At 46.9% G+C, this 16,043-nt stretch overlaps 1 protein-coding gene across 1 annotated transcript; it reads left to right on the top strand.

Annotated features, from left to right (window-relative positions):
* The first annotated feature begins 1,124 nt into the window (after window positions 1-1,124).
* On the top strand, window positions 1,125-9,006 carry LOC311117853 (SH3 domain-binding glutamic acid-rich-like protein 2). The gene is made up of 4 exons (XM_084192760.1): window positions 1,125-1,163; window positions 3,667-3,852; window positions 5,850-5,930; window positions 8,912-9,006. The coding sequence occupies exons 1-4, from the start codon at window positions 1,140-1,142 to the stop codon at window positions 8,924-8,926; spliced, it is 306 nt and encodes a 101-aa protein (XP_084048886.1). The 5' UTR covers window positions 1,125-1,139; the 3' UTR covers window positions 8,927-9,006.
* The last annotated feature ends 7,037 nt before the right edge of the window (window positions 9,007-16,043 follow it).

The raw sequence follows: 16,043 nt of genomic DNA, 5'->3' as shown, positions 1-16,043 counted from the left end.
CCCCTGCTCAAGAAAGCACATATACAGGGCCGTCTGAAGTTTGCCAATGAACATCTGAATGATTCAGAGGAGAACTGGGTGAAAGTGTTGTGGTCAGATGAGACCAAAATCGAGCTCTTTGGCATCAACTCAACTCGCCGTGTTTGGAGGAGGAGGAATGCTGCCTATGACCCCAAGAACACCATCCCCACCGTCAAACATGGAGGTGGAAACATTATGCTTTGGGGGGGGGTGTTTCTGCTAAGGGGACAGGACAACTTCACCGCATCAAAGGGACGATGGACGGGGCCATGTACCGTCAAATCTTGGGTGAGAACCTCCTTCCCTCAGCCAGGGCATTGAAAATGGGTCGTGGGTGGGTATTCCAGCATGACAATGACCCAAAACACACGGCCAAGGCAACAAAGGAGTGGCTCAAGAAGAAGCACATTAAGGTCCTGGAGTGGCCTAGCCAGTCTCCAGACCTTGATCCCATAGAAAATCTGTGGAGCTAGCTGAAGGTTTGAGTTGCCAAACGTCAGCCTCGAAACCTTAATGACTTGGAGAAGATCTGCAAAGAGGAGTGGAACAAAATCCCTCCTGAGATGTGTGCAAACCTGGTGGCCAACTACAAGAAACGTCTGACCTCTGTGATTGCCAACAAGGGTTTTGCCACCAAGTACTAAGTCATGTTTTGCAGAGGGGTCAAATACTTATTTCCCTCATTAAAATGCAAATCAATTTATAACATTTTTGACATGTGTTTTTCTGGATTTTTTTGTTGTTATTCTGTCTCTCATTGTTCAAATAAACCTACCATTAAAATTATAGACTGATCCTGTCTTTGTCAGTGGGCAAACGTACAAAATCAGCAGGGGATCAAATAATTTTAACCCTCACTGTATTTAGACTACCACCAGTATTCAATAACCCTATGAAAGCTAAATGCGTAATTTGTTGACATCGCACTGGTAGACGCTTATCATAAATGCCAATCTGCTGTTGCTGTTTATTTCAGCTGGTTTGAAGTACTCCTCTCTCTCTCTCTCTCTCTCTCCCCCCCCCCCCCCCCCACCCCCCTCTCTCCCCCCCCCCCCCCCCCCCCCCCTCTCTCATGGTGACTGGGTCCAGCTGGAGCAGTCAGCAGACTGAGACACAGGATGGCAGCACCGTCAGCAGTTAGTGTATGTGTTTTAATAACCTACAGAGAAGTGTGGGAGTTTATGTGCATCCTCACTGGGATGTTTTTCCTACTAAAGTCACACACAAGGTTATATCCTGTCATAGACTATCCTCTCATTACATCTGTAGGGACAGAACCAAGCACAGCGGACCACCCCATAGTAGCTGGCCTGGCTGTGACCCAGTGTGTGTGTGGCCCAGTGTGACCCAGTGTGTGTGTGACCCAGTCTGACCCAGTGTGCTAAATGACTTAAATGTTCTACCAACAAGCTACAAACTAAACAGATTGCAATCTAGCAAACAAGAGTACAATTTGATTGGCTAATTTGAGTAAAGCCACAAAAACAACTTTATAAAAAGGTGACATTAACCAATAGGGCTTTAGCCAGAAGGTGACATTAACCAATAGGGCTTTAGTCAGAAGGTGACATTAACCAATAGGGCTTTAGTCAGAAGGTGACATTAACCAATAGGGCTTTAGCCAGAAGGTGACATTAACCAATAGGGCTTTAGTCAGAAGGTGACATTAACCAATAGGGCTTTAGTCAGAAGGTGACATTAACCAATAGGGCTTTAGTCAGAAGGTGACATTAACCAATAGGGCTTTAGCCAGAAGGTGACATTAACCAATAGGGCTTTAGTCAGAAGGTGACATTAACCAATAGGGCTTTAGCCAGAAGGTGACATTAACCAATAGGGCTTTAGTCAGAAGGTGACATTAACCAATAGGGCTTTAGTCAGAAGGTGACATTAACCAATAGGGCTTTAGTCAGAAGGTGACATTAACCAATAGGGCTTTAGTCAGAAGGTGACATTAACCAATAGGGCTTTAGTCAGAAGGTGACATTAACCAATAGGGCTTTAGCCAGAAGGTGACATTAACCAATAGGGCTTTAGCCAGAAGGTGACATTAACCAATAGGGATTTAGCCAGAAGGTGACATTAACCAATAGGGCTTTAGCCAGAAGGTGACATTAACCAATAGGGCTTTAGCCAGAAGGTGACATTAACCAATAGGGCTTTAGTCAGAAGGTGACATTAACCAATAGGGCTTTAGTCAGAAGGTGACATTAACCAATAGGGCTTTAGTCAGAAGGTGACATTAACCAATAGGGCTTTAGTCAGAAGGTGACATTAACCAATAGGGCTTTAGTCAGAAGGTGACATTAACCAATAGGGCTTTAGTCAGAAGGTGACATTAACCAATAGGGCTTTAGTCAGAAGGTGACATTAACCAATAGGGCTTTAGTCAGAAGGTGACATTAACCAATAGGGCTTTAGTCAGAAGGTGACATTAACCAATAGGGCTTTAGTCAGAAGGTGACATTAACCAATAGGGCTTTAGCCAGAAGGTGACATTAACCAATAGGGCTTTAGCCAGAAGGTGACATTAACCAATAGGGCTTTAGCCAGAAGGTGACATTAACCAATAGGGCTTTAGCCAGAAGGTGACATTAACCAATAGGGCTTTAGCCAGAAGGTGACATTAACCAATAGGGCTTTAGCCAGAAGGTGACATTAACCAATAGGGCTTTAGCCAGAAGGTGACATTAACCAATAGGGCTTTAGTCAGAAGGTGACATTAACCAATAGGGCTTTAGCCAGAAGGTGACATTAACCAATAGGGCTTTAGCCAGAAGGTGACATTATCCAATAGGGCTTTAGCCAGAAGGTGACATTAACCAATAGGGCTTTAGCCAGAAGGTGACATTAACCAATAGGGCTTTAGCCAGAAGGTGACATTAACCAATAGGGCTTTAGCCAGAAGGTGACATTAACCAATAGGGCTTTAGCCAGAAGGTGACATTAACCAATAGGGCTTTGGTCAGAAGGTGACATTAACCAATAGGGCTTTAGTCAGAAGGTGACATTAACCAATAGGGCTTTAGTCAGAAGGTGACATTAACCAATAGGGCTTTAGTCAGAAGGTGACATTAACCAATAGGGCTTTAGTCAGAAGGTGACATTAACCAATAGGACTTTAGTCAGAAGGTGACATTAACCAATGGGGCTTTAGTCAGAAGGTGACATTAACCAATAGGGCTTTAGTCAGAAGGTGACATTAACCAATAGGGCTTTAGTGAGAAGGTGACATTAACCAATAGGGCTTTAGTCAGAAGGTGACATTAACCAATAGGGCTTTAGTCAGAAGGTGACATTAACCAATAGGGCTTTAGTCAGAAGGTGACATTAACCAATAGGGCTTTAGTCAGAAGGTGACATTAACCAATAGGGCTTTAGTCAGAAGGTGTTTGTTTGTTTGTTTGTTTGTTTAGTCTGTCGATATGGGAGTCTGGTTTGCTTTGCGGCAGGCAGGGGACAGGGGACAGGGGACAGGTGACAGGGGGACAGGTGACACAGGGGACAGATGACAGAAGGGGACAGGTGACAGACGTTTCACCGTTAACCTTCTCCAGTATGGTTCTCTTGTGCATCGTGTGACTTCCTTCCAAATTCTGTATCCTGACTCGATGATTGGAAGTCTCTTTCTCCCCAACCCTACAGGTGAAGAAGCGCCAGCAGGCTGTGGTGGGGTTCTTGGAGGCCAACCGGATCTCCTTTCAGGAGGTGGACATCACCAATGTGGAGGAGAGAAGGCTGTGGATGTACCAACACATCCCCCCGGAGAAACACCCAGACAAGGGCAACCCGCTGCCCCCACAGATCTTCAACGGAGACTGCTACTGTGGGGTAAGATAGATAGATGGATGGATGGATGGTCTAATGTTAGCATGTAGCCTGAATGGTCAGTTGGTGAACGAGCTTGCCTAGCGGTGCTAACGTCAGCCCTCCTGTGCGCTGTGCTGAGTCGGCATGTTGCTGGGTAACCCCTGCGCCGCGTAATCCCATTGCTACATGGGGCAGATTATCAAGGTGCGTCCCAAATCGCACCCTATTCCCCCCCCATCCCCTTTATAGTGCACTATCTTTGGCCAGTGCCGACGGGGAATGTCTGTTGTCATTTTAGACTCAGAGGAGGTGTGTGTGTCTCCCCAGGTCCAGAACAAATTCAAGGAAACGTACAGTATTATACAGAGCCGTGAGTGCATGGAACTCCCTTCCATTTTATATAGCGCAAGTGAACAGCAATGTTAATGTTTTTTTAAATGTATGTCAATTGTAAAGTATGTTGTCTGTAATGTATTTGTTGTTATGTGTCGGACCCCAGTGAGACTAGCTGTTGCCATTGGCGTCGGCTAATGGGGATCCCAAAAAAATCGTGTGCGTGCATCAGCTATTTGTTCGCCCACAATTGCAAAATAACCCATCCGCAACCGCCGACTATATGTGAAAATCTGAGGCCCGCACCGGACCCTAACACGCAAATATAGAAAATGTTATATAGGCTACAGTCAAAGACTACAGAACAATTTTTTGACAGGGGCTGCAGGATTTTTTTTTGGGCATGATTTCGATATGTTTCTGGTTATAATTTTAAACATGTTGGTAGGCTATTTGTTAGTCAACTTGTCTATAATTAGATACATGCAGCTTCTCGTCTGCCATTACTTGTTGCCCATAAACCCTTCCTCACCAGAATAATGTAATAGATCGATAGAATGAATTCTTCAATCTAGTTGACATCTGTAAAGTTTTTCCCTGTCATCTTTTGCGGAGCAAAGACGTTTAGGGACTGGGGAGAAAATCCAACAACGCTAAAAAACTAACGTGAAATATTTTCAGTGCAAAATGTCCAAATGACATCAGTTTGACCGGTTGTAAGGAAATAGAAAGCTGTGTAAATGACCCAACATGTTTCTGATAAGATTTCAGGTCGGCTTCGATATTTTGTGTGGTTGAAATACTATCAGCTTCTATGATGCTTTTATGATAAAGACATCACCTCTACAGATGGTATCTAACTGAGCATTGCATTCTCTCAAGATGCAGAAATAAATCAATCAAATTTCTCCACTCCAGTCCAAATTTTGCCTACATTTGGTGTATAATTTTACTGCAAGAAAATCTTAATTCTGCAGGAGTTATTATTAAGGCTATGTGAGAGGCTATAGACCAGATTTCAGTTTCCATTTAACCCGTCTAACCAGTAGGCTACAGTTCCCTTGACATTCCTTAAAGGCCTATTTGAAGTCCCCATCTTGTGACTGTCGATTTTGTATAGCGCCTCACAATCATCACACATAACGTAGCCGGCACTGCTATCATCCTCTTTTACCACTTCACCAAATCTTTCCCAAACATTACTTTTCTGGCCTTCCCTCTTTTTTTTCCAACTCTCCTTTCGCAGCGTTAGTCTTTATTGAATTCAACTTCGACAATGCTCTCACAATGCCTTCATGGATCGACGTTAATGCTTTTGGGAACGGGCAGAAAGCATTATCTGGCGATTGGCCGTGTAGGCTATTTGGCGCGTGTCCAGTCAGATAAACAAGAATAACCTCAATGTAGCCTATGGATATGAATTGCACCAGAATTATACATTTATGGATTTTTTTAAAGGTATTGTTTATTTTTATTCAACCCGCCCTTCAGCCGCGGGTCATGAGTCAACACACGCATCACTAGTGTGGGTGGTGACCAGAAGTCCTCACAAGGACAGTGAAATAAAGGAAATTCGGACATTTCCCCACAAGGAAAAAGGCTATTTTGGGGTAAGGGTTTCGGGAAGTATTGCAATATTTTTTTTCATACCATAAATGAAAATGTGTTTGTGTGTGTTCCACCAGGACTATGAGGACTTCTTCCAGTCCAAGGAGAACAACACTGTGTTTACATTCCTAGGCCTCAACTCACAGCCCTCGGTAAAGGTATGACACACACACACACACACACACACACACACAAACACAAACACAAACACAAACACAAACACACACACACACACACACACAGTTTGCAAGGGAAAGGTCTGAAGACTATAAGACTCCACTAGTTGTACAGTTACAGTGGGGGAGGAGCACTCTATAGTGGTGGAGGAGCACTCTACAGTGGTGGAGGAGCACACTACAGTGGTGGAGGAGCACACTACAGTGGTGGAGGAGCACTCTACAGTGGTGGAGGAGCACACTACAGTGGTGGAGGAGCACTCTACAGTGGTGGAGGAGCACTCTACAGTGGTGGAGGAGGACACTACAGTGGTGGAGGAGCACTCTACAGTGGTGGAGGAGCACTCTACAGTGGTGGAGGAGCACACTACAGTGGTGGAGGAGGACTCTACAGTGGTGGAGGAGCACTCTACAGTGGTGGAGGAGCACTCTACAGTGGTGGAGGAGCACACTACAGTGGTGGAGGAGCACTCTACAGTGGTGGAGGAGGACACTACAGTGGTGGAGGAGCACTCTACAGTGGTGGAGGAGCACTCTACAGAGGTGGAGGAGCACTCTACAGAGGTGGAGGAGCACTCTACAGTGGTGGAGGAGGACACTACAGTGGTGGAGGAGCACTCTACAGTGGTGGAGGAGGACACTACAGTGGTGGAGGAGGACTCTATAGTGGTGGAGGAGCACTCTACAGTGGTGGAGGAGCACTCTACAGTGGTGGAGGAGCACACTACAGTGGGGGAGGAGCACACTACAGTGGTGGAGGAGCACTCTACAGTGGTGGAGGAGCACACTACAGTGGTGGAGGAGCACTCTACAGTGGTGGAGGAGGACACTACAGTGGTGGAGGAGCACTCTACAGTGGTGGAGGAGCACACTACAGTGGTGGAGGACACTACAGTGGTGGAGGAGCACTCTACAGTGGTGGAGGAGCACTCTACAGTGTTGGAGGAGCACTCTACAGTGGTGGAGGAGCACTCTCCAGTGGTGGAGGAGCACTCTACAGTGTTGGAGGAGCACTCTACAGTGGTGGCGGAGGACACTACAGTGGCGGAGGAGCACTCTACAGTGGTGGAGGAGCACTCTACAGTGGTGGAGGAGCACTCTACAGTGGTGGAGGAGCACTCTACAGCTACAGTGGTGGCGGAGGACACTACAGTGGCGGAGGAGCACTCTACAGTGGTGGAGGAGCACACTACAGTGGTGGAGGAGCACTCTACAGTGGTGGAGGAGCACTCTACAGTGGTGGAGGAGCACTCTACAGTGGTGGAGGAGCACTCTACAGTGGTGGAGGAGCACTCTACAGTGGTGGAGGAGCAGACTTCCATTGTTCTCCTAGAGTGGCTGAATATGTTACTGTTCTCTACATCAGGGTTTCCCAATCTCCGTCCTGGGGCCCCCCTGGGTGCACGTTTTGTTTTTTGCCCCAAAAAAACCAAAACGTGCAGAAACCAAGGGCAAAAACCAAAACGTGCACCCAGGGGGGGCCCCAGGATAGAGTTAGGGAAACCCTGTTCTAGAGTCCTGAATATGTTGCTCTCTTCTAGACGACTCGTACCTGAGTCCTGAGAATATATATTCCTCTTCTAGACGACTCGTACCTGAGTCCTGAGAATATATATTCCTCTTCTAGACGACTCGTATCTGATTCCTGAGAATATACAGTATGTTCCTCTCTTGATATCTGACCCTGAGAAGAAACACAATGAGTCTGATTCAGTTGTCCAGCAGACATCACATGGTCTGACTGCGCATTCCAAATGCCACCGCATTCCTTCTATAGTGCACTACTTTTTATCAGGGCTCTGGTCAAACAGTGCACTATATAGGGAATAGGGTGCCATTTGGGATGAACTCATTGTCTCCTTTTCCACAGATTATCAGTAACCAGGATCATTAGATAACTCCATTCATTGGCTGGGATGTGATTAACAGTAGACCAGTGGGCTTTTTAATGAGGGATTCGTCCCAAATGACACCCTATTCCCTATACAGTGCACTACCTCTGACCAGGAGCCATATGACCCCTACGGCCCTATGAGCCCTGTTCAAAAGTAGTGCACTGTATAGGGAACAGGGTGTCATTTGGGACGAATCCAGGTTTGTTTGTTGATGAGGGCTTTTAATAAGGTTGATGTTGCTGACAGATAGAACAACGTGGTCTCTCTCAGGGGACTCCCGAAATAACAGGGGCCCTTATGATCCTACCGGCTTGGATACATCCTGTTCTGATCATGTATTGTGTCAATACATCCTGTTCTGATCATGTATTGTGTCGATGCATCCTGTTCTGATCATGTATTGTGTCGATACATCCTGTTCTGATAATGTATTGTGTCTATACATCATGTTCTGATCATGTATTGTGTCGATACATCCTGTTCTGATAATGTATTGTGTCTATACATCATGTTCTGATCATGTATTGTGTCGATACATCCTGTTCTGATAATGTATTGTGTCGATGCATCCTGTTCTGATCATGTATTGTGTCGATACATCCTGTTCTGATAATGTATTGTGTTGATGCATCCTGTTCTGATAATGTATTGTGTCGATACATCCTGTTCTGATAATGTATTGTGTTGATGCTCTTGTTGTCTATATATTTTACAGTGCTGGATCCTTGTGTATGATTGTGTGTGTATGGCTGCGTTTACACAGGCAGCCCAATTCTGATCTTTTTCCACTAATTGGTCTTTTGACCAATCATATTGCCAGTAATTGGGCAAAAGATCAGAATTGGGCATCCTGTGTAAACGCAGCCGTTCATTGACTAAGTGGCTTTGTCCTGATCCATGGGGTAGTTATTTATTTATTTATTTGACAAGGACAATGAACATCAAGTAACATTTCTGTAAATGTTATGAACACAATCAGATGGTTGCTTGTTTGATGAATTGATAGGTTTGATTGATTGGTTGCTTGGTTGATTGGTTGAGACCTTCTTCTACCTCATATCTCCTCAGGATTCCGAGTCGTAGGCCTCTCCCGGAGATCTCACCATGATGACGCCACCATGTTGCCAAACACCCCAACTCTCTGATGACCCCCCTGACCCCCACCCCGGAAACCCCCCCCCCCCCCCCACCTACAGCCATCTAACTTGTCAGAGACACAGACACAGGAGGAGGGGGAGGGGCTTCAGACCAATAGAAGGAGCTTCAGACCATTGGAGGCGGGGCTTCACCCCCAAAAGCGATGGACAATGACTTCCTGATTTGTTTTTGTTTTCTTGTTGTACAACTGCTGGTACCCATGACGATCTAGTCAGTGGGTTCCTGTTTGTATTAGCGGTAAATAATTAGATGTAGTTATTCTAATTCTTTACCGCTATGTATTCTTTGGTCAGTTGTTCAGAACACTATGTAGCCGCTCTATCTATCAATAGCAGAATGTATCTCCCCTGGCAGAGTGTAGCCAGGTCATTCTGTATGCAGTCAGACCATTAAAGCTGATCTGAGGCGAACCTGGTAACATTGTGCTTCAAAGTTGGACTCATGGTTAAAATCGAGGCGGGATATGTAGTGAGCCCGTTACAGCTGTATTAGATGGGACTTTTTTAAACATTTTTGAAAATCGCAAATCTAAATAAATGTTCTCTCAACATTGACCATATTATTTTTGGGGAAACCCAATTGATTCTGAGTTCGGGGCATATGAGGTTTATATGTGAAAACTATTTCTAAAAAGTGTACTTTCAGATTTTCAGAACTCACTTCCTGAGTTTAAATCAGATCAGTCAGTATGCAGTCGCTTGCAGTGTCAGCTGCAATGTCCAACAGCCCATAGGCTTCCCCCCCCTCTCTCTCCCCTCCTCCCTCTCTCTCTCTCTCTCTCCTCTTCCCCCCATCTCTCTCTCTCTCTCTCTCTCTCTCTCTCTCCTCTTCCCCCCATCTCTCTCTCTCTCTCCTCTTCCCCCCATCTCTCTCTCTCTCTCCTCTTCCCCCCTCTCTCTCTCTCTCCTCTTCCCCCCTCTCTCTCTCTCTCTCTCTCCTCTTCCCCCCTCTCTCTCTCTCGCTCTCTCCTCTTCCCCCCTCTCTCTCTCTCTCTCTATCCTCCCCCCCCTATCTCTCTCCTCTTCCCCCCTCTCTCTCTCCTCTTCCCCCGCTCTCTCTCTCTCGCTCTCCTCTTCCCCCACTCTCTTCTCTTCTCTCTCCTCCCCCCTCTCTCTCTCTCTCTCTCTCTCTCTCTCTCTCTCTCTCCTCTTCCCCATCTCTCTCTCTCTCTCTCTCTGCTCTTCCCCCTCTCTCTCCTCTTCCCCATCTCTCTCTCTCTCTCTCTCTGCTCTTCCCCCTCTCTCTCCTCTTCCCCCCTCTCTCCTCTTCCCCCTCTCTCTCCTCTTCCCCCCTCTCTTCTCTCTCTCCCCCCTCCCTCTCTCTCCTCTTCCCCCCTCTCTTCTCTCTCTCCCCCCTCTCTCTCTCTCCTCTTCCCCCTCTCTCTCCTCTTCCCTCTCTCTCTCTCTTCCCCCTCTCTCTCTTTCCTCTCTCTCTCTCTCTTCCCCCTCTCTCTCCTCTTCCCTCTCTCTCTCTCTCCCCCCCCCTCTCTCTTCCCCATCTCTCTCTTTCCCCCCTCTCTCTCGCTCTTCCCCCCTCTCGCTCCTCTTCCCCCCTCTCGCTCCTCTTCCCCCCCCCCTCTCTCTCTCCTCTTCCCCCTCTCTCTCCTCTTCCCCTCTTTCTCCTCTTCCCTCTCTCTCTCTCTTCGCCCCCCCCCCCCCCCCCCCCCCGTCGTCCCTCTCTCCTCATTAAATGGATGGGTGAATCATTGTGTTGTTTACACATAACAGGCTTACACTCACATAGGCCTCTCTGCCCATAGACACACATACACACACACTTGTGTTCCCTCACTAAGAGACCCATTCCCTCTGAATGTAGCACCATCTTGTGTTTGATCTGTCAATGTTAACCTGACTAAAACAACATTCCTTTTGATACATGCCATTTAGATGTACACTTTAAATATATAGTAGAATCAACACTGTTTTTAATATGACAACTCTGTCTGTTCCGCCCTCCTGTGACAATCACTACGGCCTGGTTTCCCAGACCCATATTATGCAAATAGACCTGAGATTCTCCATTTGAGAATGTTTTGAAATCCAGGAACTAGGCTTAATCTGGATCTTAATCTGGATCTGGGAATCCGGCCGTATAAATGATGTTAGTTGTCTGTTCTCTGTGTGTTGTGTTGGCTTTGGCCGTGTTTGAGAGCATCAAAAGCGCAATGTATTTTAGCTAAATTGTGAGTGACGAACATGCCCTTTGACCTGGCTGACTAAACTGTCATTGATGATTCTACACCAGTGTTTTTCCCCAACTCCGGTCCTCCAGAACCCCAACAGCCCAACTCCGGTCCTCCAGAACCCCAACAGCCCAACTCCGGTCCTCCAGAACCCCAACAGCCCAACTCCAGTCCTCCAGAACCCCAACAGCCCAACTCCGGTCCTCCAGAACCCCCCAACAGCCCAACTCCGGTCCTCCAGAACCCCAACAGCCCAACTCCGGTCCTCCAGAACCCCAACAGCCCAACTCCGGTCCTCCAGAACCCCAACAGCCCAACTCCGGTCCTCCAGAACCCCAACAGCCCAACTCCAGTCCTCCAGAACCCCAACAGCCCAACTCCGGTCCTCCAGAACCCCAACAGCCCAACTCCGGTCCTCCAGAACCCCAACAGCCCAACTCCGGTCCTCCAGAACCCCAACAGTCCAACTCCAGTCCTCCAGAACCCCAACAGCCCAACTCCAGTCCTCCAGAACCCCAACAGCCCAACTCCGGTCCTCCAGAACCCCAACAGCCCAACTCCAGTCCTCCAGTACCCCCCCAACAGCCCAACTCCGGTCCTCCAGAACCCCAACAGCCCAACTCCAGTCCTCCAGAACCCCAACACTACACATTTTATATTGTAGTCCCAAACAAGCACACCTGATTCAGCTTGTCAACTAATCATCAGGCCCTCGATGAGTTGAACCAGGTATGTTTGTCCTGGGCTACAATATAAATGTGTGCTGTTGGGGGGTACTGGAAGACTGGAGTTGGGCTGTTGGGGGTACTGGAAGACTGGAGTTGGGCTGTTGGGGGTACTGGAAGACTGGAGTTGGGCTGTTGGGGGGTACTGGAGTTGGGCTGTTGGGGGGTACTGGAGGACTGGAGTTGGGCTGTTGGGGGGTACTGGAGGACTGGAGTTGGGCTGTTGGGGGGTACTGGAGGACTGGAGTTGGGCTGTTGGGGGGTACTGGAGGACTGGAGTTGGGCTGTTGGGGGGTACTGGAGGACTGGAGTTGGGCTGTTGGGGGGTACTGGAGGACTGGAGTTGGGCTGTTGGGGGGTAATGGAGGACTGGAGTTGGGCTGTTGGGGGGGACTGGAGGACTGGAGTTGGGCTGTTGGGGGGTACTGGAGGACTGGAGTTGGGCTGTTGGGGGGGTACTGGAGGACTGGAGTTGGGCTGTTGGGGGGTACTGGAGGACTGGAGTTGGGCTGTTGGGGGGTACTGGAGGACTGGAGTTGGGCTGTTGGGGGGTACTGGAGGACTGGAGTTGGGCTGTTGGGGGGTAATGGAGGACTGGAATTGGGCTGTTGGGGGGTAATGGAGGACTGGAGTTGGGCTGTTGGGGGGTAATGGAGGACTGGAGTTGGGCTGTTGGGGGGTACTGGAGGACTGGAGTTGGGCTGTTGGGGGGTACTGGAGGACTGGAGTTGGGCTGTTGGGGGGTACTGGAGTTGGGCTGTTGGGGAGGACTGGAGTTGGGCTGTTGGGGGGTACTGGAGGACTGGAGTTGGGCTGTTGGGGGGTACTGGAGGACTGGAGTTGGGCTGTTGGGGGGTACTGGAGGACTGGAGTTGGGCTGTTGGGGGGTACTGGAGGACTGGAGTTGGGCTGTTGGGGGGTACTGGAGGACTGGAGTTGGGCTGTTGGGGGGTACTGGAGGACTGGAGTTGGGCTGTTGGGGGGTACTGGAGGACTGGAGTTGGGCTGTTGGGGGGTACTGGAGTTGGGCTGTTGGGGGGTACTGGAGTTGGGCTGTTGGGGGGTACTGGAGTTGGGCTGTTGGGGGGTACTGGAGGACTGGAGTTGGGCTGTTGGGGGGTACTGGAGGACTGGAGTTGGGCTGTTGGGGGTACTGGAGGACTGGAGTTGGGCTGTTGGGGGGTACTGGAGGACTGGAGCTGGGAACCACTGCTCTACACGAGTCTACAAAGATGATGTTGAGAAAAATAATCACCCTTTTTATTACAATGACATTGTTGTGTGTTGATAGTCCATCTGTAGATGCTCCACAGACTATCAAAATAAAACATATTACCATAGTTACCCTCAAACTCAACTCTGGACCTCGAAGCAAGTACCACTGCTAATCAGGGACTGATTTAGACCTGGGACACCAGGTGGGTCCAATTCATTATCAGGCTGAACAGAACCAGCAGGCTCCGGACCTCGTAGGGTCAGAGTTGAGTACCCCTGGCATAGTTGATCCCCCAAAACGTGAGCGATCACTTGCCATCGACTATAATGCAATGTGTAAATATGTCTAAAGGGTACTCTAAAACACTCCACACCAACTCATATTACATCAGAATCCCATTCTGAATTATATCTCTGCATTGCATTTTATGTGTTTTCCCACTGTGCATATAAAGCTGTTTTATGTTTGTTTGTTTGTTACAAAAAGGGAACGGTTGAATCACTATATTGGTGCAAGCATTTGTTTATCCATCTTTGGACTTTTAAAGTAATGATATACACTGAGTGTACAAAACATTAAGAACACCTGCTCTTTCCATGACATAAATAATATGCCATTTAGCAGACGCTTTTATCCAAAGCGACTTACAGTCATGCGTGCATACATTTTATTTTGTGTATTTTGTGACATAAACTGACCAGGTGAAAGCTATGATCCCTTATTGATGTCACTTGTTAAATCCACTTTAATCAGTGTAGATGAAGGGGAGGAGACAGGTTAAAGAAGGCTACTTAAGCCTTGAGACAATTGAGACATGGATTGTGTATGTGTGCCATTCAGAGGGTGAATGGGCAAGACAAAAATGTTAATACCTTTTGAATGGGGGTGCCAGGTGCACCGGTTTGTGTCAAGAACTGCAACGCTGCTGGGTTTTCCACGCTCAACAGTTTTCCCTGTGTATCAAGAATGGTCCACCACCCAAAGGAAATCCAGCCAACTTGACACAACTGTGGGAAGCATCGGAGTCAACATGGGCCAGCATCCCTGTGGAACACTTTCGACACATTGTAGAGTCCACGCCCTGACGAATTAAGGCTGTTCTGAGGGCAAAAGGGGGGTGCAACTCAATATTAGGAAGGTGTTCTTAATGTTTTGTACACTCAGTGTATATAGCCTACGCCTACCCCATACAGTACTATAACTTATAAATGCCTCATGAGCTTAGTTCGACTATCGTACCCCATCAGAACCCAAAATACCCCACCAGAACCCAAAATACCCCATCAGAACTCAAAATACCCCATCAGAACCCAAAATACCCCATCAGAACTTGTTTTTACTGCTGTGTTTGTAAACAATGTAATTGTAAACAAACTCTGTAACACTTCAAAACATGGTTAACCCTAAAGCACCGACGCGTAAAGAAACGTCAATTTCCTTCTGAAATTGTAGGACTTTGTCAAGTCAACTAGTTACCGACAACAACAAAAAAACATTTGCGATAATTTCTGTGTTATTATGGAGGAATGGAAAATAATCTCTCTTTCGTATGCTAGTGGTGCATGGCTATGTTGAAAATGTTGACTCAACGGTAAAAACTAATATTAAAGGTAAACCACCACCAAATTTGGCACTTGAGGTGGACGTATGTATCTCGTGATGATGAAAGCTGCCGTTGTGGTTCTCTGACAAACGGTTTTAGTGAATACTTTTAATGATCTGATTATTATAGAATTATTTCATTTTATTTTATATCTAGTATTTTATATCCAGTTTGTATTATTTATTTTGGATCGAGCGACGCGGATAGCCACAGTGCTATGACCGCTAGATTTTGTCCCTGGATCCTTTTACAGTTTTTTACAATCACTTTGGCACGAATTTCAGAACCTTGACGTCATTTTTCAATGGTAAGGACCCTATGCTATCCGGGTGCAAAAGTAAAGGATATCACTACGCTACTTCCTGAAGCCATAAACCAAAATCCACAGACGGATACTGTTATAGTACATGTGGGATTTAATGACACTAAGTTGGCTAGCGCTGAACTGCTTAAAAGTGACTTCATGGAACTAATTGCAAAACTGAAATACCTAAACAAACGTCCCATTATATCGGGTCCCATACCCACGATGAGACGTGGTTACGGTAGAGTCAGTAGGTTGCGATCGCTTCAGGTCTGGCTAAAGAGCTATTGTCACTCTGTCAATGTTGTCTTTATTGATAACTTTGACACTTTTTGGAAAGTGAAAATATTCTACAAAGAAGACGGAATTCACCCAAACTATCTCGGGGCTTAAATACTGCAAGGCCATTTTAAGGAGAGACTCTGAGAGACTGACTGGGATATAACCCACACATCAAACTGTTTCTGATGTTAAAGTCAAGGAAATCTACATTATCTTAATTTCAAAAGGATTTAAACAGACACCAAATAGATGCAGCCGCAGGCCCATCGATAACCTAATTTATATTCCTATGAAATCTACTGACTTACTTAATGATCAAGTTTATAACGACCTGGTTAGGGTAAATATGGACACCCCTGCTGTTTTTAAGTCTCGCAAAGGGCTGGGTTTGTTACATTTAAATGTGCGAAGTATGATGTCAAAGATGGACTTTATCGATATCTGGATGCATGACACGAACACAGACATTCTTGTTTTATCAGAGACTTGGTTAAATGATTCGATCATGGATGTTGACATTGACATTGCTAATTACACCATTTGTAGATGTGACAGGTAGAGAAAATGTGGAGGGGGTGGGGGGTGATGTATGTGAAATCCACTTTTGTAGCATCATGTGTTCTTAATATCACTATACCCCAGAAATGTGAAATCCTGGTTTTAGATGTGACCATGAGCCAAAACGTGCATGTATTTGTTGCTGGAGTGTATAGGCCTCCAGCTGCTT

The sequence above is a fragment of the Coregonus lavaretus genome (assembly GCF_964263955.1).
Source record: "Coregonus lavaretus genome assembly, contig: HAP1_SCAFFOLD_3910, whole genome shotgun sequence".
NCBI lineage: Eukaryota > Metazoa > Chordata > Actinopteri > Salmoniformes > Salmonidae > Coregonus > Coregonus lavaretus.
Note: the sequence above shows the minus strand (reverse complement) of the source record. Positions and strands in the feature narration are given on the sequence as shown.